General features: G+C 40.7%; 1 protein-coding gene and 1 long non-coding RNA gene across 2 annotated transcripts; one reads left to right on the top strand and one right to left on the bottom strand.

Annotated features, from left to right (window-relative positions):
- Window positions 1-7,267: 7,267 nt before the first annotated feature.
- On the top strand, window positions 7,268-9,738 carry LOC113961295. Its single transcript, XR_003532259.1, has 3 exons — window positions 7,268-7,317; window positions 8,557-8,638; window positions 9,512-9,738. It is a non-coding gene; the product is annotated as an uncharacterized LOC113961295 (long non-coding RNA).
- A 7,365-nt stretch (window positions 9,739-17,103) lies between these two features.
- F2R (coagulation factor II thrombin receptor) lies at window positions 17,104-25,213 on the bottom strand. Its single transcript, XM_027671566.1, has 2 exons — window positions 25,106-25,213; window positions 17,104-18,543 (listed from the first exon to the last, which is right to left on the bottom strand). Exons 1-2 carry the CDS (start codon window positions 25,176-25,178, stop codon window positions 17,345-17,347), a joined length of 1,272 nt encoding a protein of 423 aa, XP_027527367.1. The 5' UTR covers window positions 25,179-25,213; the 3' UTR covers window positions 17,104-17,344.
- Between the last annotated feature and the right edge of the window lie 778 nt (window positions 25,214-25,991).

The following is a 25,991-nucleotide window of genomic DNA, read 5'->3' as shown; positions in this document are numbered from 1 at the left end:
ACAGAGGAGAAAAGCGTAAGTGGAGATGTAAGGATGGCTGAGGAAGAGTTGTGTGAAAGGAAGAACAGTCTTCCTTCGAACAGTCTCATGAAATGTACACCAAGTTAAAGCTCTAGGCTTGCTTTAACTTAAACCATAGTCAAGTAGGTGCTGCTGCAGTGAGCAGTGATTGGCCAGTGAGCTGCGATTTGGCCAGTGCATTCTGCATGTCTCGGTTTCAGAAGGTGTTGGTTTCGATTACCTCAGTTTTATTGACATTATGTAAATATTGCAGTGTAGATAAGGCTTTGGACAGCTGTAGGGATTGTTGAACTCTGAGAATTGTTGATGGCTCCAGAGGAACTTAGGATTTGCCCAAGCAGTAATGCCATTCTCAATTGTGAATGAATGCATCCATCTAATGGCAACAATGAGATCCTGTGTGCACCAATTGAGCACTTGCTAATGCTGGGATCTGTCTAATCAGACTATCTTTTTAGATTCCAAATGATATTTGCAAAGAACAAAACAGAAATTAATTCCAAGAGCCTCACAGAAGGTCTCTGTGACAAATGTTTAGTTCATTTGAACAGATGCCCATGACATTTATGCACAACAGTGCTGACTGCTATAATAGTTATATGAACAATTCCAACATTGTAAAGTAAAGGACGACTTGGGAACAAAGTTTCTAGATCTGAAAACCCTCCTATTCTAAATAGTTTTTTGTGGTCGCTTAACTAACTTTCTGTTTTTAGGACCTGTCTCTTATTCATCCTTGAAAATTGATACTTGTAATAAAAGAATCACAGAATCAACAAGGTTGGAAAAGACTTCTGAGGTCATTGAGTCCAACCTATGATAACATGTTAAATAATTAAAAGTCATAATTGCTTTAATAGATGAGAAAATATGTTTTGTTGAATCACAATATCATTTTCCAAAATGGAAGATAAACTGAATCTATGGTTTGTACAGTATCAATTTATTTCCCTTTTTTTATTCTGCAGTCTTTGGAAGTTTACGATATGCTGCTAATCTGAATTGCTCTGCAAGTTGCAGGTATGAAATATGGCATTTTGACCATATTTCCCAACTAATCATGAAGATTTTAACAGAATCATGCATTTATTAACTTCTGACTCCATTTTGAGCAATTGACCTGACTGTTTAGCTGATATGTCAGCATATCCAAGTTATATACATGTGTTCCTAATTTATCAGTGATCTAAATAAGACATGAAAAGTTATAACATTTCTAGTCATCATGATAGTGAAATATTGCAACTGCCATCTGGTAGGAGGATGAAGGAAAAGAAAATTACTTGAAAGGCCAAAGTGTTTTTTTTCTCACAATGTGTGTGGACTTCCAGTATCCCATTCTGGGATACCACTCCTGTGAGCTGGCCTATGGTTGCAACAACTACATAAGAATCATGGGATACTCATCCAAAAAGAGGCAGAATTTTAACAGGATCAGTTCTCTAGTCTGGTTGATGGCATTCTTGTGTTGATGTAAAAGAGGGAGTGTTTCAGGTATGCGCATAAAAACTCCAAGGGCACTGAGTGGGTCAGGCAGTTCATGTGGCAGCAGTCCTGGCTTGTGACATTTAAATGTACACGGCATTAGAGTTCAAAAGGCAGAACGGCAAGTAGAAGGAATTGTTGTTTTGGCATTGTCTGATTTGGCAGGGACTAATAGCTTGGCTATTGTAGTTTTATGCCATAAATTAACATCAAGGAAGTTAAGCAATAGATACATGAATGGCTCTTAAAACCTACATTGAATGAGATTTAACTTAACCCCTACACCTGGCCATAACATACAATATGGTGATCCAGTCACATTAACAATTTAGGATAGAATCCAACTATGTTTATGGCACATGATAGAAAGTGTTGAATAACTTTTGTAAAAGACCTGACTAGGCAGCTGAGAACACTCCAGTTGTTCACATCCTGTACTACACAGCTAGGGGCTGGGGTCGTCCACTCAAATACTTACAACTAGGTTGAAACATAAAAACATTGCACAAAAGATACCCAGCACATAGGAAGCCCGTGAAGCTTCTTGACAAAGGATGCTGAGCATGTAAGAGGTTTCCTGGGAAGACTGTGCAACACTTGAAAGAGAGATCCATTGAGGATTACTAAAGAGACAAACTGTAACTGTCTTGAGAATGTCCCTGAGCAGAATGCAGTATTTGAGTGAGAGAGTAATTGGGGAAATTCTATTTATGTTTGTCCTCTTCTTTTTCTTTCTGAGCATCTGCTTACTGCATATGGTGATTGTTGTGGATGGTATCCAGCCAAGTGGGTCTTCCTTTGAAGAGTGTGGTCATTTGCCCTGGTTCTCAGGCTTTTCTGAGGTATAGGTTGAACTTTAATATGGCCATGTGAAATTATGGATGTCATTTAGGTTCCACTCTGATGGAACTCCAGTGCTTCTCTGTGTTTCCTTCTGCATGCCTGGCAAAGGCACAATTTGCTGACGGAGAGGACTCTTGGAGCCACTCTAGAGAAGACAACTGTGTTATGTCTTGGCCAGGTCTGCAGATTCATCTGGGTGAGCACCCACTACAGTGGGTAAAGCTCATGATTTGAGAGAGGTGCTGGCACTGCTTAAACTGCTTTTGCAGAGCACATGAGAAGTTGTCCATGGAAGGATAGGGCAGGACTGTCCATGCTACTTGAGAACAGATATTGTTAGTTGTGGCTTCGGGATGGGCAAATTAGAAAGGCTGAAGGAGAAAAGAAATCTGTGTTAGAAACTGGGCATCTCCAGCTCTCTAATGTAGAAGGGATGTGTCTGCCTGGTTTTGAACATACATGGTCTTTTCATAGTTTCAGTGTAACCCTCTCTCTAGCTCTAATAAATGCTGTTTCACCAGATTGTTTTTTGGGGAATTCTTGCCATCATTATCATTGATGGGGAAGGGGGCTGCTTTTGTCCTACTTAGGGGTTATTTATTAAAAAACGCAGATATTGGAATTATTTCTTTAATTATTTTATCAGTAGGATTGGGGTCTGTCTAGAAACAGAGCCCAGTGTCCACAAAGAAATGAGTTTTATGGAAAAAGCATGTCAGTTGGCCAGAACTCCAGAAAATTATTTGGAAACACCCCATACTAAGAAGGACGTGAAGAGATCCACACAGCTGTGCTGAATCACAGGCTTTCCACACAGCCATCTTGTCTGTTCTCACAGTGTTTATTTAGTGTGGCAGGATAGACCCTCATCCCCTCCCAGTGTCTCAACCCCCCTCCCAGTGTCTTTATTATGGGGAAAATCACAAACACTTTATTGTATTCAATACTGTTAATTGGCTCAAAATTGAAGACTACCATCATATCAAAAAAATCTAGTGTTATGACCAAAAATAATTTTATTACTCCATCATTACATTTTGAGGAGAGAGTTCAGTTTTTGCAAAATAACTATTTGTGATTGAATTATTTAATTTCCAATTGGATTGATTTATTTTTAAATTTAATGAACAACATAGTCATAGTTATTATTCACATTTAGAAAAATACTTTTTCTTCTACTTAGCCGAAATTTATCAAACATTTAAACTCCAGATAAGTAGCAGTGTCATGATCTAGATACCGATTATGAAAATGCTTAGTCCATGTGCGTTTAGAAGCAAAATGAGTAGAGCTGTTAGGATTTGCAAGTTGTTTGGTGTATGTGCACAGCAGCCACTTTCATCATTGAAGAGGTGAAAGACTGTTAGAGGATGGGAAGGACAGAAAACTGCTATCTTGCAGCAGTGCCATGCAGGAACTTCACTGCAACCTCTAGATGCAACATTGTTCCTGTTCGGGCCCAGACTTTCTTTGGGGTGGCAGGGAGAGGTGATTCCACACAATACTATACCCCAACAACTCTACCCTGGTCTCCTGACACAGCAGTACCAGAGCCCACTCCAAATGTGGTGCTATTGCTGCAAGGCATGGAATCAGGAAACCTTTTTCCCTCTTTCTGCATAAAACTGAAACGAGTGTCTTTCTGCGATATGCGCAGTGTGGAAGCAGAAGTTGGATTGTTAATCAGCCCCTAACGCAAGGAGAAAGCAGCTAATTCCTTCAGAAGGGGTGAAATACTTTCTTCTGACAGTAGTGCTTACTCCAGTTGTGCTGGATTGCAGCAGTCCCAGGCAATTTTCACTCCTTTGGTGGCTTAGGTGACTGCTTCATGAAGTGAGATACTTCACCCCAAGATGCAGGCATAACAACATTCAGGGAGAGCCTGTCATTCACCAATCCACTTTTTTTGATGGCCATTTTTTGCAGTTCCCATGTAGTGGTGTACTTGGCACAAGCCAGGGTGTCTTACGGAGGCTTCATGCACTTGCTCATGCTGAGGTCCTAATTCAGTATCCACTGGAAGCCTGGGCTTGGCTTCTGCAGACACAGTTCCTCCTGGGACCTTCTTTCTCAGGGAATCACAGGATGGGTCAGGTTTGGAGACAACCACAGTGGGTCATCTGGTCCAACCTCCCTATTGAAGCAGGGTCATCTCAGAGCACATGGCACAGAATTGTGTGCAGGTGGTTCTTGAATATCTCCACTGAGAGAGACTCCACAACCTCTCTGGGCAATCTTTCCAGTGCAGTGCTCACCTGCACAGTAAAGAAGTTCTTCCTTATATTCAGGTGGAACTTCCTGTGCACCAAGTTTCTGTCCATTGCTTCTTGTCCTATTGCTTGGCACTATTTCTGCTGCACTTAAGGCATCTAAGCTCACAATTCTGGCTCTTGCTGAGTGAGGAGCTGTTTTTGCCTTTTTCTTTTTCCCTCATAGCCAAATATTTCTGCAGCAGGGTAAGGTCGGACATCTCCTAACAGTTTCCCTCACAGCTGGAGGAAGTTCCCTCAGGCTTAGTCATGAAGTCACACCCACCAGCTTCCTTGCTAAATCCAAGTAAAGCCTTTTACACTGCAGTTATTAATTTTACCTTGAAACAATATGATCTTACCTCTGTATAGTCTTCTAACAGTCAAGAAATGTCTTCTGCAAAACAGTATAAAAGGCTGAAGTGCAAGAGCAGCAGTACTTTCACTTGAATTCTGTAAAAATTCTGTGTGGTTGTTACAGCTATTTGGTGTATTTGCTATCATTGCTGGGCTTGATGGCAAATTAACAAGGAGCGTGGGCATGAGAATTAAGGAAGTCTAAATGTTTCACAAATGTTTGCTCAGTGAAAGGTATATTCCTAGGGCTGCAAAGGTAAATTCCCCATATTTAATTGAATGTATCACTTGACAGTGACAGCTTCAACACAAGCCTTATTACTGTGCATTTTCTGCAAAATGAAGCACAATGCTTTTCTACCTATCTGCCAATCTGTGGTTCCAGGGATTTGAAATCCCCACTGTGTTTAGGCTTGTCTAGCCTTTAGCAGAAAAGCTGGTTGATCTGGTTTTTCTAGGATGGAGTCATTACTGTATTATCTTTCCTGACCTGGTGAAAGATCACTTGTTTTTTTACAGCATGCATATTGTGGTCTACACATGAAAATAATTGAAATATGATTAAATTACATCTACTTATAAATTACATTTAAAATATGTAATTAAATACTCAGTACTAGTCACAGGAGTATACAGTGAAATATTGTATGAAGATCTGAAAGATTTATGAAAAGCAATTAGATGATTCAGGTAAAGACCTATTCCAAAGAGCTAAAACTCTTGGTGTCTGGCTTCCGACTCCCTGCTAAGAGAGGACCCTTGTTCCTGCTAGCCTCCAGCACTGGGCAGAGCAGCAGAAGGCTGCCCCAGCAAGCTTGGACCTCTGGATGAACTGCAGGCACAGGCTGTCCCTGCTGGAGCAAACCAGCTTCCTTATGGCCTTATTGGGATTTATAAGTATCCTCTTGTGGAAGAGAGGTCAAGACAATTCATACCAGTGGAGCCGGGGGAGAACATGTCCTGCTGTCTCTTCTCTGTAAGAGCCTGACACATTTCTGCCCTATGGTTGCAAAGATGAAAAATAAAACTCAAACCAGCATGAGTACGCTTTGTAGTATGATTCCTGCAGGCACTGAACTGGGGCCCTTGGTGCCTCAGGTCTCAGGCAGAAACTGCTGAGGGTAAAGGTGCAGCCTGCTCCATACCTAAAAGACATCAGGTGTCTAATTCAAATCCTGTTTCTGCTTTGCCATTGGATGTGGCAAAACATAGTTCTTCCTTGCTCTCAACCTTCTTGTCCCCAAAAGAAAATCTACAGAGAAAGAGAAGGAAGAGGAACAATGCTCTTTTTTACCCATTACCTTGAGGACTTGTGAAGATCTCGGATCAACATGTAAAGGCGATTTCAGCTCGGGTATCTCTTCATCCTAAGACAGAGCTCCTATCACCGAGTTAAAAGGTACTGTAATGTACACTTGAACATTTGAACACTGTTTATTAACAGTGACCTGACAGGATGTGACTTAACACCACAAAATCTTGAAAAATGTGAAATAAAAACATGAAGGGTCAGACAGGACAAGTCTTTCTAAGAGTGCTTGGTTGTGGAGCTGTAAAATAATGTAAAAATTCATTTTAACTAGTATGTATTTACCCTTTTTTTAAGCCTGTCTCTTTAGTTCCTAAAACACTACCACATACTATGCAATAGGAAAAAAACACACGTTTGTTGAAAACTAGACAGGAGTAATGGCATGTCTGTAGTTGATTTAAGAAGAAGGTGTTGACAGTTGCCACCCAGGTTTATACTACCTTGCAAGTAATAAGCATCAGTTTTTCATTTATTGTTTGTACCTTGAGCCATTAGAATTTATACAAGTTGCATTTTTAAAGGATTTTTACTTCTTCTGGGAAATCCAGGATTTTTTTTATTTTAAACAAAAGCTGGATTCTGATGTAACTAAGTTCAGCATTAAAAGTTTAAGAAAAGAACATTAAACATAAATTAACATTAACATTACATTGATATAAACATTAAAGATTAAATAGAACATTATACTCCTCATAAATATAAATATATTTATATTGATAAATATACATTTTATATATATATATATATAAATAAAGCCTCTTGGATGGCAATTATCAGCTCTTCAGGGCAAGGATTGCATGGTAGCTTACTCAGTAGGTGCAGTGTTTTGGCTTGAGTTTTCTAGGTGCTATCAAAATATACATTCGGCTCACTTTTAAGGAAAAACCCAGCCAGAAGTGAAGAAATGAAGAGGTAGCCTGGAGGGATGCCAGTGTGTGCTCATGTCAACACTGAGCTGTTGTCACAAGAGTTCACTGTACGGAAGGCACCAGGGATACACATCGCTGCCTGTAGCTTTCTCTTTTGTGTTTGCTGTTTCCCCACCCATGTGTAAGTATTCTTGTTACCGTAAAATGAGTCAGATAATACTATGCCATATCTGCCCTTCCACAGGATATAGGATCCCCTTCCCAATGAACAATGCTAAAAGAAGGGAACTGAATGTCTCTCAGTTCACCTAGTAAGCCTGTGCCCAAGGGCACCATCTGCATCTTGTGGTGATTTTCAGCAGTCAAATACAAAACAATATGAGCTGAAAGATTGACTGGTGGGAAAGAAGACCAGCCACGCTGAATTAAAAAAAAATAAGAGTTTATAACCTTTGGAAGAGGGGCAGGCAACTCAAGAGAACCATAAAGGTTCCATGAGGATATGCACAGAGAAAATTAAAAGGACCAAAGTCCGACTGGAACTTAATTTGTCTACTGCCATAAAAGACAATAGAAAGTGTTTTTTTAAATACATTCACACCAAAAAGTGATCTAAGGAGAATCTCCATCCTGTAGTGGATGTAGGGCCAAACGTAGTGACAAGGGATGAGAAAAAGACTGAGGTACTTAATGCCTTCTGTGCTTTCGAATGAAGCCCTCATAATCCAAGGGGAAATGGTCAGTAACCTACTACACCACTTAGATGTACACAAGTCTATGGGGCCAGATGGGGTCTACCCAAGGGTACTGAGGGAGCTGGTAGAAGAGCTCACTGAACCGCTTCCCATCATTTACCAGTAGTCCTGGCTAATTGGGGAGGTCCCTATGACCTGTGTATGATGGCAGTCAAAGAGAGGCTCCTCTTTTGGACAGGAGACCTGAGGGCTGTCCTCTGCAGTTTAGGCATTTTGATTGCTTCCAGAAACATTAGTGGGACTGTATTAAATAATTAAACTTCTCCCATCAGCACAGGTATGCTTGCTGTTTTTCCTTTCACCCTGACTAGGAAGGGACTTTGAGATATATGCACTAATCTGAGCTCTGATCTGGGGAGAGGCTGCTGGGGGTTTGTGCATTTAGATAGGGGGAGAGTCTATCTGTGGTGCCAATTGAGTAACCTAAAAAAGCTGCACTTCAGCACGTGGTTAAAAGCAGGGCAGACCTTCAGCAGGTGAAAGACTGCTGTCCTGCCCAAGACTGGGGAAAAGAAGGGAAAAACCTTTGAATGCGATAGTGAAAGCTATTGAAAAGGTGAAAATCTCATGGCTATTAATGATTGCTACAGCCTCGATTTAGATAAAAAGATAATTTTTTTTAATTAACTGCTCAAGGGTGTTTCTATACTATCAACTTTTTCCAGCCCTGTTTATCTGTGGAGTCATAACACAGTGACAAGAAGAACAGCAAGAATAACATGTGGAAGGAAGTAATCTGCAAAACAGGTTAGTGTTTGGCTGGTTATGAAGTCGTGCTTGCTACATGGCACTGAATTTTACAGTAGCTATTACAGACTGAGTGTTGCTGACACAGTTGGCGATTCATTCTGCTGAATCTCACAGAAATTGTATGGTGTAACAATTTGCCTTTAATTAAGGAAACACTTACACTTGATAGAACTGGCTACTACACCCTACACACAAGCCCATGATACCAAAACCAAGGTATGTGCGAAATGTGTTGGCAGTGACTCCAAGAGAAACCTCAGGAACAAAGCCTAGAAAACTTTTCTGGATAGAACTCTGACTACACAACAGAAGGAGCTATAAGCAGAGAGCCCTGCTGTTCTCTATCTAATATGTTCAATCTTTGTGCAATGAAGATTTTTAGTGCAATGAACAGAATTGCCACAGTAAACACCCAACTTCATCATTTGTACCTGTGACCAAGTTGTTGAGAGAAGACTCTCAGCTAGGCACGAAATGTAGAGCACAGTGATTATGTGGATGATTATGATTAGATTTATTGCTAATGCAATAATATTGCCAGTGAAGTACCCAAATAACCACTCTGTCATTTATTGCAATAGATTATAGTATAATCAGGTCATTGTCACTTCAGTGAGACTCCTTTGCTTTCTAAATTTCTCTCAGAAGTCTAGGTTCAGCTAGAGTGACTTACTCTCAGACTGGTCAATAGTTGAAGTCTAAAGGGCTATAATACATGGAGGTTTGCCTAGAAATGTACAGGTTTAGTATCTTTGGCCTTGCAGAATTCACAATTACAAAGCAACAAAGTGCTTATGTAGCTACTTAAGGATTTTATGTCTGTATAGTAGTGCTTTTTACTTGCCCTCCAAAAGTGAGTGTTCCCTACAGGCGTCCCTGCCAGAGGATGGATCCACCCAGAAGCTGCCTGCAACACTGGGAGACCAGTTTGCCCAGCTGACCCGGTCTCCATCAGCACTTTACACCCCTATGCAGGCTGATGCACATCAAAATCAATTGAAAACATCTCTGCTACCCCATCTCTGGAATTCATTATGTGAGCATCCAATTCTTTCTGCAATATGTGTTCTTATCTTAGGACAAACAACATTGGCCATCAGAGGAAAAGTGGTGGTGGGGGAGGACACGTGTGAAGACCTGAATGTCTTTCTTCACCATCACAGTACCTTTCTAGAGGAACTGCTTGCAACAATCAATAGGGTTTTAGAATAAGCAGCAAAGGTACTATATGCGAAAACCAAGGCCCTGGTCCTAGCACAAATGAAGGTTCTCACTATGCTTCAGTCAAAACATGTTATAATTGTAGTATGTAGGTTCTTGTCCAATACAACATAGGAGAGTAAAAAACACTCCAGCCTCTTACAGAAAGGACAGCAATGCTATTTGTCCCTACTTTTGTCCCAAAACATTTGATCAATGACTTTGAGGATCTACCACCACTTGCAAGGACTCTCACACATGGTACTGCAATTGAGGAGAGTTCACAGATCATGTTAGAGCTTGGTCCTAATAACACTGAGCTCATGGGTTAAATTCCTGTATGGGCCATTCACTTAAGAGTTGTACTCAATGATCCTTGTGGGTCTCTTCCAGCTTAGAATACTCTATGAATTTTTCTTCTAAAATGAGCTTCAGATGTTTTTCTATGTGAAATTTGTTCCCATTGAATTATATTGAAAGATCATCCTTGAAAATTTCTTGCTTTTGTTGCATGCAGTCTCATTGCTGCAGGCTGTAACTTGTGGTTTGCTAGAGAAGCCCTGGTTTTACTCTGTGGGGCTGGCTGTTGTTACCAGTGTCATTATGAAAAGAGGTTGACTCTGGTTTGGCTCGGAAAACATCTGCTTTCTGTACATGAGAAAGAAAAACAGGAAATGCCTGCTTGATAGTGCTGCTGTCACAGTGACAGCAATGGATTAAAATAAATCTCTGATAAGTCACTAACACAGGGGGTTGTCAGGGTGGGTTCCCATCTTGCATACACTTCAGAGTGGCTGTACCTTGTGCATTAGCAGCATTTTGTATGATTGCTCTGGAATCCCATGTGCCTGCAAGTCCCAGGCCAGTGGAGAGGCTGTTCCAGTTCGCTAACTCAAGGATAATGCCAATTCCAGCTCTATGGTCCCACTCTCCTCACATAGGGCCTTCCTCCTTCCTCTCCTCCCCTGTTAGAAGCAGAATAAATCTGGGCTGTTTGTACGTTGCTTATGCAGGAGGGGGAAGTGATGAAGGAAAGCTGGAGGCAGCTGATGCAGCTAATTGCTTTTCTTTGGCACCATGACCAAGAAAGGTTATTCTTCAGTCAATGTAAACTCCTAAATTAGCATATCCAAGGTCACTCACATAGGCAAACCTACAAAATCTTAGGCAGGAGAAGCCCACTTCCTGACTTGTTAAGCTAAGTCCTGTTCTCTGTCACCACAGGTGGCTAAATCTCAAAAGCTGTGCCTGGTTTGTGGCACAGGTGAGGTTGGCACCTGCCTATTAACAGGTGCAGCAAAAGTCCTTGCCTTGCATATGGTAGAGGAGACCCAGGCTCTGCCTGGTCCAAGCACTCTCGGGCATGGCTGTCCCTGTGCTTGAGGTCAGAGACTGGGCAGGCTCCTGAGCCCCAGAAAAAGATGAGGCACAACCTTGTTTGCTGCACACCCCAGAGCTTGTACGCAGCAGCATATGAGCCCAGGCTGTAGTAGAGAGCTTCAGCCTTGGTGATGGAGGAAGGTGGAGGCTGCCTTCATCCTGCCTGCCTCTCCTGCTCCTCCTCAGTTTGGGTGTGCAACTGTGCTCATGAGACTTGGCAGGTAGGTGATTGAAGGGCCATGAGGGCCAGGACAGCCAAGCCACAGAGGCACCTGCTACCACCCCAGCTGTTCCCAGGGTCCTGGGGGCTGCTTGTCCCCAGCCTGAGCTTGGGGAGGTGCTGGGCTGGGTACATGAAGCACTCAGTGTAGCTGCAATTTGTCTGCTTGCTCTGCTGAGTAACATCTCACAGTTTTGCAAGAATAGATTGGCCTTTCTTTAATGGTTTTGAAAATCATGACAATTAGAGAAAATCTAAAATCCCTTTTAGATTCCAGTATTACTATCCAGCTGCTACAGGCACCTCACTCCCTCAAGCACCTGGCTAAGCATGCAAAAGTTTAAAAGAAGATAGTGTTAATATATTTGCAGAGTTTCCTATATATTCAAAAGAGAACTGTAACTCTCATCTTCTGGGCAATGCTTTTACAGACCTTAGTTTACCTGTAGTGCAAAAAAAAAAGCACTGAATGGAGAAGTGGCTTCTTCTTGAAGCTGTTCTTTGCTCAGTTTGGTTTTTATGTGCTAGCCTGGAAAAGAGGGGAAGGAAGTTAAAAACTAAAACATCTTGTTTCATTAGAGTACAAACAGGAGATACTGTGATTAAGCAAAGATAAAATATTTTGCTGAAAATAGCAGTAACTCTTGATGACTGATTTTCAAGTTAGGAAATATTTTCACTGCTTTCATAGAACATCAGTGCACTAGTGATCTCAGTTTAGAAAATAAAATAAGAACATACAAACCTGGAAAGCTATCCAGAATGGTTTGAAGTACACAAAATACTGTCTTTTTTTTCCGCACCACAATGTATCAGTTGGCCAAATGAAAGATAATATACTTTTAGACAAGCATGTCTCTTAAGCAGTTTTAACATTTGAAATGTAATTTTGAAAGAATTTTCAGTAATAAAACTCAGTATATCTGATGCAGAGATATAAAAGGGTTAGAAATACTTTAATGAAGAATGTCCATATAGCTCAGCAAATTTACATATATGTTTCATCTAGTGAGGGAAATGCATTAAGTCTCTCCTTACAAAAATTTTTACTAAAGATAATATTCAAATAACAGGAAAAAAATGTTAAAGCAAAGTAAGAGATATAAGCTGAATTTTAGAGCTGCTGTAAATATAATTTTCAGTGATGGGAGAACTATTCTGTAGTATATTCTATTCTTATACCTCCTAGCTTGTGTTTGAATAACAAAATCAGAAATCTTCAGCATATTTTTCATTTCCTTGGTGATTAAAGCTGTGATAAGTAACTAGATCTATTATATTCTTTGCTGAGTAGGATTGCTTATGCCTCTTAGAGTCAGGAAAAGTGGAGATAAAAAACCCTGTGAAAATAAATTGAAAGAAATCCTACAAGTGGCACTGATATACAGGTTTATTCCTTTTGTGACCTATGGGAAAAGCATTCAAGAAAAATATTCTTGGAAGTATTCTGAAAGAGGGAGACTTATAAACACTTGAACAGGCAGAGAAAACAATATAGAAGTTTGGGTCACAGAATTTTCTCTCTCCTTCTCTCTGTTCTTCCCCATCTGGGACTGAGTTCTCAGTACATCGTGCTTTAGGCATAGCATTCATGCTATGCAATTATTCCAGTTACTCTAGTTGACCCAATTTTTGAGCTTAATAAATTTCTTGCATTCTGTGGTTCCTACTGATGCCTTAAGCCCCCTAATGTTTTTTATTTTTCTAATTTTGTAAGCCTTATAAGTTTTATAGGTAATAGAAGCAGATTTTAGAAACAAACCCCTTTCTCCCTCCTCCCTGTAACACCCCTTAGTTTATACATTCCTTAATCCTCTCACCCCATTCCATACCCCCATATCAACCCTATTCCCATATCCAGTAGAAAATGTTTAGTCTCTTAGTCAAGGCAAGCCTGTCTTGTTTGGAGAACGCTTGTATCTTGGCCTAAACCGCAGGACAGAGTCAAAGAACTGGGTGACTCTGCTCTCTGTACCCCGAAGATGAGGAAGAATGATGAAGAGGGGGTCCCAAAAAGCCCCCCGACCCAATTCCAGAGGTGGGCCAGGGGGTGGACCAGAGCAAAAGCCACGGGGAGGACACACTTAGGATTGGCCAGATATTGTTATAAATGTAACATCTCGGGCACAGCCCAGGGCGCGCGTTGTATAACATCTATTTGCCTTGGCATAATTAAACCCTTTCTTATCTCACCCCAGCTTACGGCTCCTAGATTTTTTTCGTAGCACCAGCTGAGCAGGCATCACTACAAAACATGTCATATGTGAGTGGTATCACTTAACAAATCCACAGGTTTGCTGCAGGCAAGAAGACATCTTCTTATATTTGGCTTTGCAACAATATTGATGAGTAATGAAAGACTGGAATAGGCAATAAAAATTGCTTATTTTAAAAGAGAAAAAATAAGAGGGAAATCACAGGAGTGACCATATCAGAAAAGAAACATTTAAAGCTCTGAGTTAAGTTGTAATGAGTAAGGATTAAATTAGGTGGCAGCAAACCCTATGTGATTTGAAAGTAGACCTCCAAGGCATCTTGCTATGTAAATGATGATGGGAAATGTGAGGAATATTGTCTCAGACAAGAAACAGTGTGGAGGGAGGTTTCAGTAAACGGGATATTATAGTAAGAGGTGGCAGTGATAAAATGCACCCTTCCAGAGCTGGATGCCTGTTTCCAGTTAAGTGCTATTTTGCGGGAAAGGAAGTGTTCAGCAGTATCATTTCCCATCAGTGATACCACTGGCTTCTATACCACCATATCTCCTTCTAGCAGGTACACAGGGTCCAAAGGCTCCACATCCTCTGGAGTATAAACTGATTACATGGACTTTGGTGCCTGAAACAGGCATTTGAAAGGTTGGTCTTGGTAACCTAACCTGTTTCCTGTGTTGCTGATGGTGAATGCTCTTTCCAGTTTGTATGCCAAAAAATTGAATTATTTAAACATATATCTGAAGAAAAAAAAAAGAGCTCTATAAGGACCCAATAGTGCTAAAATATTTAGAGATAATCTGTTTCTGAACGTCTATTCACTTATTTTCCTTTTTTGTGCTCCCTTCTGAGGGAAGCAGCAGTAAGGGAAGCCTGCCATCTCTAGCTGAGTTGAAGGGAGAGACATGGTGAGCCAGTGTGAGCAGGCTGTCAGGCCCACTGGAGAGTGAGCTGGGAGCCCTGTGCCCAGGCCCTGTGGCACCACCTTCACTGCTGCCTGGGCACACATGCCTCATCCATGAGGATGAGAAAGCATACATGATAACTTCCCTAGGATTGCTGCCTCTAGTACGTAACAGTGTGGCACAAAAAAAATACTGAAGACCAAGTTGCTAACACAAAACCCAAATAAATTATTAAAGACAAGGACAAATTACTTTCCCAGATCTACTATGGAATGAAGAAGAATTTGACTCAATGTTTAATTCATTTTTATTTTAGTGAGGGAACAGGAAACCAGGTTTTTATTGTAGGTTGACTTTATCAGCTCTGACCTTGATAGAGTCACATTGTTGTATGCAATGCGTTTGAGTTAATGACATGTTTTAAATGTCAGCCCCCGCTTTTTAGTAGAGGCTTGTTTCTGGGCTACAGGCACTGCTACTGTATGGCTGGTAGCACAAACATAAGAAAAATTATTCCCCAAAACTTTGCTGGCCCTTTTTACAGGTTCTACTTAAAATAAAATCACCTATTTTTCCAATGAAATTCCAATACTTTTTCACCTTTCCAAATCTACATAATTGTTTGAGGGCTAATCAGTATTTTACAGTTCAGCATGACACTCAGATCTGGTTCCTAATGGTCTCCTCCCCAACAAGTCAAATTACAACAGCCATATCTAGTCATTTTAATGCTCTCTAGCATTAAGTTGGATTATAGCTTGTTCTTTCTTTACCTTCTCCAGCTGTATTAGCAAACACTAAACTATTTCTATAGCACTTGCAAAATGCAAAATATTATGAAAAAGCACTTAATGTGCATCATTAATTTTAAACAAGTGAGAGGTTACAATAATTTTTTTAAAATTTGCTCAGCATCTTGCAAGATCAAACTGTGATCAGATCAAAAAAGATGAAAATGATCCAAAAAAAAAAAAAGCCTTATCAAGGAATTTACTTAATTATTGCTCCCAGCACATCAGGTCCTTCTCTCTTCCCCCAGGTCTTGGAGACCTCCAGTATGAAGCTGGAACTGGTGATCTGGAGTCTGGCTCATAGTCTTTTTAAATTTCTGGATCCCATCTAAAGTAGGGAGAGATCCAATGGCCTGATGCAGTTTACCTGGTGCAAAACATTGTGAACACACTTTGCAGCCATGCTCACATTTCTGGCTGAGATTCATCTAAATAGGGAAGTAGAACCAGCAGACCGTACTTTGCCTGCAGTCAGGCTACGGGATGCAGGTTGTAACGCAGACGCACACTCGGCATTAACTGATGAAACATGTCTAGTGATAAAGTACTAATCCCTGCAAAATCCTTGGCAAGCTAAATTAAGTAAACCTTCCCAGGTGAAATAAGTGACAGCTACTATATGAGGTGTTCTGCCAACAGAAATGATGCTGACTACAAATCTTGCCTAGCCAATACTGCCACAACATGCAGTCGGCATAACTGGAACTTTATTAGCAAACTTCCTTATGCATGTTTAGTGCCTGACAACTCCTTGTCATCAAATGTTATCTAGCACAAGGTTGCTTCATACAGAAAATTATGCACCTTAACTAGACCAGGTTGCTCAAAGCCCTCTCACTGTCACAGTGAATGCAGAAGGATTAGGTTTATTACTTGTGCTGGCCTGAAGACAGCTTTTATCCACTGCTGTACTTCTTGGCAGATTTCTATGGCAAATCCTATTTTAAGCAAATTCCTACTTAATTTGAATTCCATTTTCATATACAGTCCTAATACCTACATGCTCGTTTCTAAGAGTGAAGTCCTGTTATTTGGCTTTAGTGTTTCTTGTAGTAAAAGACCTACACAGAATCAAATTAGCTATTGGTTAGCTATACAGCAATTTCAGTAGACATACACACAGTGTAAAGTATGAAAACCATCCAGGCTGGCAAAGATAAAGGATATTTCCAAGTCCTAAACATGTGCATGATGATTAACAACATGCACAAAAGCATGTTTACAAGGTGATGAACACAGCCTTTTCACTATATTTCTGAAGAGTCTTTGATTTATTGAGAAATAAAATGTCACCATTTTTTTGTGAAATTAATTGTCAAAAATACTACATTCCTAGCCAAGATGCCTAGCAAACACTAATGGTAGGAACACCAAAAGACAAGCTAGTGCCAGCTGCTGAGAATCGTCTCCCTTGACACACATTGCACAACCAGCAATAGCTGGTTTTTGGTTTTGCTCACATTCCGAAAACCACACAGACTGTTTTGAAGCAAAATATATAAAAATGTAAAATAAACAGTTTCATGTCTGAGATTCAAAATAATGCTAAGAAAATTCTGTAAGTAATCCCAAATAGAGGGGAAAAAAAGTCTGGAAAGATATTTTCACTTCTTTTTCAGGAACTACTGGATAGATGGAGTGATTCCATATGTAAGAATTTATTCAACCTGATAGATACAGTTCAAAATACTAAAATGGGATTTCATAAAACCTCTACAATAAATTGAATTTACAATGCAAAGTATTTGTCTAAAAAAAAGTTTATTTGAAAAACACTCAACAACTATTATCCCCTTTAGATGAACCTGTTTACATACACTGTATGTTTACACACGCACAGACAGAGTTTTAATTTGAATTGTGCATTACTATCATGAATACAGAACTATGTATCACACAACACCTTGGTCTAAGGTTTTGCATTTCTTGGACATAACACAAGTCTTTTTTTTGTCTGAAACTGTGTAAAAATGAAACGTATAAGACACATTATCTCAATGCATTACTAGTAATTTCCTGTAAACACTGTTATTCACATTAGTAGACAATGTAGCCCTTCTACTAGTGGTAGACATCAACTGGCCACTGCTGTTACTACTGTTAGGATCAAAAGTGTTTTTACAATTGAAGAGACTGAAAAATTGTCTCTGATACTGAGAAGAAGCATAGTAGTAAATAAAGGGGTCAATGCAACAGCTAACGCTGCTGATACAAACACTGAGTAGATAGGCAAAGTAGAGATACTCTAAGCTGTTGTCATAAGAAAAATGGATATAATGAATTAATAGGAGGACATTTGTTGGTCCAAAGCAAATAACAAAAACAGAAAAAACAGCGACACACAAGAGCAAGGCCCGTGTCTTCTTATTTTGCTTTGCAACAATGGTAGAAGAACTAAGACATCGAATGATACACACATAACAGACAGTAGAAATTATAAATGGCACTATGAAAAACACAGAAGAGAAGACGGAGAAGAAGTGGAGGTAATAACCGTGAAGTTCAGATTCTCTTAGCACATCGTGGCAAGTAGTTATATTTAACCTGGGTATTTCCACTGTTTGCTCTCTGATGAGGAAAGGTATAACCCCGCTTATTGCTACAAGCCATATGATGAAACACATCAGCGCGGCACGTGTTAATGTGCGCCAACCAAGAGACTGCATGGGATACACCACTGCTAAGAAGCGATCGAAGCTTATGCTCGTCATAAGCATTATTGAGCAGTACATGTTACAATAGAAGGCAGCAGTGACGAAACGGCACATCTGAGGTCCAAAAACCCAGTCATTTCCAGAAAAGTGATAAGCAATCTTAAAAGGAAGCACGCTTACAAACAGGACATCTGCCAGGGCCAAATTCAGCATGTATATTACAGCTGGCTTCTCAATTTTCATTTTTTTCAGAAACACGAGTATTGCTGTGATGTTCAGAGGGAGACTCAGCACAAGCACGAAGGTGTAAACTGAAGGTACAAAACCTGTCAGCCATGGACTAGTGAGGTATCTATATGTTTGAACTGACACCATTCGTTGTTCACGTGGGAATAATCCAGTCTGATTGGTGGCTCCTGATCCAACTTCCAAGTCATTTTCAGTATCACCTTCAATAGGTATAAGGTCATCGTGGTGACCGACAGAAGAAAAGAGTGCAAAACTTCTGACGCGTGGCACGCTGCTGTTATTTGGAAAGGCTGAAAAAATAAGACAGTGTTAAGATTAATAAGCAAATATTTAGATGGTATGGGGAAGTGAAAACATCTTTCAAAAAGGAAAGCTAAGATTACATTAGCAACACAAAATAATAAGGTTAATTTCTGATTCAAAGCACAGGCTGCCCACAGAGCAGCCTTTTTATTTTAGCTTCTGCTACAAATTTGGGTAAGATGTCCTCCTTTGCTTCCTATCTTTTGGCTTGGAAGTGGCTATTCGTAGTGATCCTAGCTGTGCTTAAGGACCCAATCTAATCTTTGCTTTCTTCAACACAAACACAACAGTAAATTTGCCACCCTTGAACTGATTTTGCCAGACCCTTCACACATTTTTTTAAGAAATGAGATGCTGAGATAAATACTAATATTCATACACAAAATTCCTGTTCGAAGTACTCATCACCAAAATAACAAAAAATAAAAGTGCCAGTGAATCATCATGTTATTGAAATATTTCTGTGCTCTGGAGACATCTTACACAACCCGAAGGCCCCCATCAAGACAGATGGAGAAGTCTACAAGCAGTTTTCAAGGTAGACATGGATCAACCTTTTCATTGTAACAGACAGGTGAACATAGATTGCATTGAAACACTTTCCCAGTTCTATTTATCCTGTCCCACAGCATGCAGAACAGCATATGTCTGGTGTACCCTCAGGGCACTTCTGTTCCCTCTACAGCATGTTCTTCTGCAGCACAGTTTGGTGGCTGTGACTAAGTCAGGACAGGGTATCTCTGCTTTCTAAATGTAAAGAGTCAAGAATTTGGCATGATAGTGTTGAATGTGTAGTATGAGTTGATTTATGTACCAAAAAAAACCCCAAACCAATTCAAACAATCCAAAAAGCTGTTTAGGCATTATTTCAGCAAAGTTGTTTTTATGGAGAATTACTTTGTTAGACTGTCATTTTCAGCTTTCGTTTAATCTAGTTAGGTATAGGATAATTCAAGCACTGTGGGCAGACAGGAGTAGAAAGTTACTACTACTTAAATAATTCAGCTGTGCAACTGGTTCTTTGTTATCCTAGAGAATTAAAATAAAAATGAGGGTGTGTTAGCTCAGATCTGTGAACTTAAAGTACTTGGGCATGATTCACCTGTGTAAGATGCTGCTACTTAGACGCAATTATTTGTTCTACAGTAATTCCAACCATTTTTTTAATGCGGGGGAGAACAAAAGCATGTGAAGGACATAGACGGCAAAGAGAGGAGTGTCTGCAGCTTTAAGCAGGCAATTACCTCACTTTGTACGAAGGCTGTGAGAGAAGGACCCTGCCCAGCATGAATTTTAATGAAATTCAGACTTGAATGTGGGGAGAGATCAGAGGAGTGGTAGGGAAATTGGTGATTTTTTTGAAGCTGCTGTGTTTTATGTATCATGCTGTGTCACAGCAGCGTTCTGGAGGCAGAGGGGACAAAAGAAGCAAAGTGTTTGAGATAATGATTTTCGTATGCAAAGTGACTGGAATGCAACCTGTGACAGTCAGAAAAAAAGATGCTGGATGAGAATTTCAGCCTGGGAGCTTGTTGCATAGATTGGAGTAGGAACGATTTAGTTTGAAACAGAAACATACAGAAGTATGTGAGATTCCGTGTTTGCACAGAAGGGCACTAAACACATTTATAGGGTTGATTCTGCTGTTTTAAAGAGAACACTGACAATAGGCAAAACTATAGATCCTTAATCTTTAACCTTAAACTTTCAAGTTTAGTCGAAGCAGTTGGATGGCTAAGAGTCAGCTCCTAGCTCAGCAGTTCAGGTGTGGCACAAGTTTGATTTAACATCTCTAACTTCAGCCTGTGGCTGACATCAAGGACTTATGAGATTTTCTGAACTTAATGATTATAGCAATAGAAATATGACACAACTGACACCACTGGTCTTCATCTCTTTTGGGAGGATTATAACTATACTTGAATGAAAAAAACCCCTAACTTCTTATGCCCAGAAGCTTGTCTCCACTGTAAAGATGTCAGTAAACATGATGAAAAATCTTAAACAGTATCTATTGTATGAATTCAAGACTTTGAATGCTGTGAATGTGTATTTCTAAACCAGACAGTTTCTGAAAGACAATGATGAGTCTAGTCCCTCAAAGGTCTACATTTCCTTCTTGATTTCCCCACCACTGAAAAACCGTGGAAAACCAAATGAAGAGGTGACATGGTTTCATCTGAGGAAGGCATGTTTTTGGGAACACAAATATAAACATACTTTATGAGAAGCAGGGTAAATGTGTGCCGGGAGTTAGGAACTGTATTGCCCAGATTACCTCTCCATGATGTGATAACTGAGGCACAAGCACCCCTCTCATCCCAGTATCCCTGAACTTCGAAGGACCTGAGTCAGCAGTGCTGCAGTGTCATACTTCTGCGGACTAGCAAGCAAACCAGTCAGAGCCACTGATCCTTAATGAGGGAAATTAAATCACTTAATGCAGAAGCCCTTGGTAGTAACCTGACCTATTTCTCATCAGTATCTCCTAACTTAAAGAAGTATGAAAATATGCTACAGGAAAAAAAAGTTATGATTGGACCAGGTACCTTTTATTGACTTAGCTATTGCTTATAGTTAATTGAACATTGCTAGTAATTTTAATTACATCCTGAATTATTGGAACCATCTTATTTACAGTTTTCTTAGATGAAAGGATTTAGAGTCCGCACTACTCCATTATAAAAAAATTTCTAAATATAGAATCCTATTACAATAAATAAGAACAAAAAATTTTACAAATAATTTTAGTTTAGTTCAAAGTCTAACTTGGTGAAAACTACCTGTTCTTTGTAGAAGTAAAGACTTTCTAAGTTCAGAGTTGAGCTCAACTTTCATGCTGTCAACAATGCCTCCATGCTGTCCCCTGTACTCAGTCCATGTCCCTGTCTTGAAGTTAGATGACAAGAGGTAATACTTGAAAGCCAGCTCTATGGAAAAATGTAATGAGACCACAAACTTGCTATTCTTGTGCCACTTGATGATATAGAGAGTGGGGATTTACTTTCTTGATGAAATTAAATTTAACTATAATTTAAAAGCTTTAGCCACATATCAATTCTTTCCTTTAGAAAGCTGCTTGTATGTTTGTATGACATAGTATCTGTGTAATTCTAGAAAAAATACTGCACTCCGTACTTTCTGAAAAAGAAGACAGTTACTGCCCTGAGGTTTTGTATTCTTTTTGTGTCAGTGTCTATTGGAAAACACCAATGATAAGAGATTTATACACAGAAGGGAAGAAGATGAAATGATGTCATATTAATTCAAAGGATCTTCATGAACCTTCATAAAAAACAAAAAGGCATTACCTTTAAGCTGGGTTAGTACAAGACAGCCAATACAGCAAGTATTCTAAAGAAAAGATCTTGTAACTGCTCTTAGATAGCTAGAGCTATACCAGAATCTGTGAAATAGTCCTTTCTAGCTATTTTAAAGTTATAATTTGTCTAAAACATATTTCACTACAGTTTAAGTAGTTTTTAATAATCCAAATAATCTCTTAGGAAAAGAGAGGTAAAGCTTGTATAATAATCATAACTGTTCAAAGGGTCATCTTATTTTTGCTAGGCTGCCATCCAGTCCTTTTGGAAGAAGTTAAGCCTGGTGGATTTCTATTTTTATGACTAATAGTATTCTCATTGCTAATATGACAGTTAACAGCTCTGTCAAAATACCTGTAAAATTTAAAAAAGCATGAAAGAACAGGACTAATAAACAACAGGTTGAAGCACAGAGGTTTTATCCTTGTGGTGTGTAGTAAGGACACTGAATGATATGCATATAGGCTTTTTCTTTGCTTCCAAGGACTTCAAAAGGCAAAAATTACATAGAACAAGTACAATACTCAAACTGCCTGAAGTTTTCCTTTACTGACTGTGGTTTTCGCACCAGTTCTCCAGAGGACATAGAGGAATGATGCATAAAGCTCAGTAAGTTTGGGATTGTCCAATTTATACTGTGCTATTTTCCATCAAGTACTGCAAACTATTCATCTCACAATCAGCATATGCATATTCTGCTTACTCTGCCTCTTTTTTTAATACTTTATACTCACTGCTATTTTTTTTTTAAACGGAATTATTTTAGAATTTCGTGTCTACGTACATACGGAAGAGCCTATTGTGCATACTGTTCTGTGAAAGGAGAATTAGAGAGCAAAAAATTCAACAGCTTCAACCAATCTTAAAAAGCACTCTTGAGCTGCAGAAAAAAATTTAAAAATATTTCTGTAGACCCAGAAATCTGCACAGGATGTTACAGAACAGCAATCTTCATGTCCCAAGGGATATCTTTGTGATGTGGGAGACTAAAGAATAGGTTCCTACAGAAGCAATTAAATATGTTCCCTATGTGCTGCTTGACAACAATTAATACCAACTTCTGGGCATTACTGGTGACAGGTGCACCCACACGGCTGGTGCTGGCTTATAACAAAAAGCCGGTTTCTCTTATCTCCTCTTTGTATAACCCAAAGTGATAAGCATCTAGAATCTAAATTACTCAGTGGCCCATAAATTAGGTACTTGAAGGCAAACTATGAAGTGTATGCCAGATGTATTAATAAACAAGACACAACCTTGTTGTGATGAGATGACAGTTAGTTGCTTTCATAAAAATAAACACTGAATTGTCTTTAAAAAAATCTTCAACAGTCCACATCTCCATTTATACAGACTTTGTTATTGTATTATAGGCTAATAAGTAACAACTAGAACAATCTTCCTGAAGTATTGTTTTCTTGCAACCAAGTGTCTGCTCCTTTTTTCTTTTCTTTCTCCATCTCTTTAACTACATGTGCTGGCTCTAAGCAACGATAACATCTCTCTATCTGGCTGTCAGTGTCCCAGTGCAGAAAAGTCCATCTGGGCAAGTTCAGACCTTGGTCAGCCACCTCAGCAACATCTGGTCAGATAATCTGCAAGCATTTAATGCCAATCCAATGCCAAACTATTGCTTTTTCACCTGCCCACAGAAACAGCACGCATCAGTGACGTGGTAACTGTGGATACTGATGGACAGGGACAAAGCATATGAGAAGCTGCAGATCCAAGGGCAGAGCTGATTTAGGGTTACAACAGTGCCTGGGCGATGGGAATTAATTACACTATGGTAAAAACAAGGAAGGTTATCTGGAACAGTGGGGAAATCATATAGTTACAGTGGAAGCAACAAGGAGAGCAGAAGACATATTCAGATGGTCAGACTTGGTGAGTTCTGTTGTGCAGGAAGTAACTTGTTTGAATTTTTCTTTTCCTAACGATGCAATACAGTAGCTATTGTTTCCAAAGGAAGTAGCAAATAAGTACCATAATTCAGAGTGCTCTTTAATGAAAACTTTGATTGCAAAAGGCAGGAAAACAAGTTTGAATGTCCCCATAAACTGTTTGAGTAGCACCCAACAGTGCAATCTTTTTTCTAGCAGTAACATGTATAATTTGTCTTTTACACCAACCCCCCCTTCTTTCTAAAGGACATTTTCCTTAGAATTCCCATATGAACGCGATTGTGATCTCTTCATTACCACTTATCCTTGTGACAAAAAGTTGTTTAGCAAAAATTATTTGTCCCCTTTGATACTTCCTTCTCAGCATAATTACAAACACTATGTCTGTCCCCTTTCAGTCTTCAGTTTAGTAGTCAAAGTACATCACACTGAAATATCCCCTTAGTTGCTCATCTAATCAGCCCTTTTCTGTACAAAGGGCCTGAACAGACGCTTCACAGCAGGCATCTCATGGGACTAAGTTACTGCACAGCCGTACTATCATCACTAGCTGATTGAAAGAAATGTTAAACTGAATGTCATAGAAAAAAAAAACCCTGCTAATCTCTAATTATGTAATCTTTGGTACTGTTGTATCTTTACCATAATCTAGGAGGATTATGTGCCTGCATATCTTCTCCTACCTTCCTTCCCTCAGCATCTGCATTGTCTAACAAGCTCTGAGCTGGATGGATCCACGGTCTCCTCAGCTGGGGCACTGACGTTGCTATTTAGTCCTATTTCTAACTGAATAACCATGAAAGTCATGTGCTTGGGGTGGACATTCTGAAATGTTTAGTGCTGGCAGATCTTCCATAGTTTGCACTCCCTACAAATTCAGCTAGTACTCCATCTTTTGAAGTTGCTAGTAAAAGGCAATGCTAGTTTTTTAAGGCAGTCCACCAACACGTCTGGCTAGCCAGACTTCTTTCCATCACCACTTGCTATAGCCTGGCCACCTCCTTCGCTTCGGCGAAACTCGAAACCACCCTTCACCACCACCACCAGCCTCACCCCGCCGCTGCCACGTGCACAAACCTACGGCCGCGCTTCACACCAAGACTACTCGGCTCTAACTCGCATTAAAACCCCAAAGCGGGAGCACCGTGACCCGGCTACGTGAGGGTACGCGGTGCGGAGGCACTTTTCTTTTATCCTCCCCGGCCCGCGAACACGGCGAACTTCTGGGATCCGCGCTCGGCCCCGCTGCCCAGCGGGCCCACCTGGCAGGGGCGCAGCGCCCCTCTCCTGCCGGCCCCTCCCGAGCCCCGGCGGCGACTCACTGGCGGCACCGGCGGGCGGCGAGCGCGGGCAGCACAGCAGCGCCAAGGCACAGAGCAGCGCCCGGGGCCCCATGGCCGGAGGTCGGTCCGTCCGTCCGTCCGTCCGTCCGTCCGTCCGTCCGTCCGTCCGTCCGTGCGTGCGAGAAGCGCGGCGGCACGCGAGTGCCGGGGCTGGGGCTGGCGAAGGGCCGCCCCGGGGCCGCCGCCGCTCCCTCCGGCGCCTCCCGCCGCGTGGAGGGGGGGACTGCGCGCCAGGGGCGGGGGAAGCGCTGGGGCTTGGCGGCACCGGGAGGGGAGGGGAAGGGAGGGCAGCGGCCGCCGCCCCCGCAGCACACACAGCCCAGCCAGCAGCCCCCGCGCCGCGGGAATGGCAGCGGGAAGCGCCGGCGCCCAGCTGGGAAACGGGAAGCGGTCGTGGGCTCGGGCGGAGTGAAGGGTCAGGAGGTGAGGAACAAAGGGTTGTGCTCATGGCATTATCCTAAGCTTAGTCTGCCAAATTTGCGCAGGGCAAGTGCCTCATAGGAGCAGTTCCGAGGCCAGCTGAAATACGTTGCTTCCAGAAAGTCTCTTAATACTGATCCGCTTTGTATAAAGGATATGATGGTGAAGCTTGTTTGTATTCAATGGGTTCAGTAAACTGTCTACTCTACAAACACAGGACAACCCAAAAGCAATGCATTACCCTGCTCTGCAGACCTGTGTGCTACTCCAAGATCCCTGAGGAAGTGGTTCCACTCCGCAATCCAGTGCCATGTGACATGGGCAAGCCTTGGAAAATTTGTGATGTCGTTGAGAGATGCTCATGAACTGAAGTGGTTGAACTGAAACTTATATGAAAGCTGTATATCAAGATACTTAGATAACTTTGCAGCTATTATTTAGGCTT

Source organism: Neopelma chrysocephalum, unplaced genomic scaffold, assembly GCF_003984885.1.
Source record: "Neopelma chrysocephalum unplaced genomic scaffold, ASM398488v2 Primary Assembly neopelma1_97102, whole genome shotgun sequence".
Taxonomy (NCBI): Eukaryota; Metazoa; Chordata; class Aves; order Passeriformes; family Pipridae; genus Neopelma; species Neopelma chrysocephalum.
This window is presented reverse-complemented; position numbering and strand designations above follow the sequence as displayed.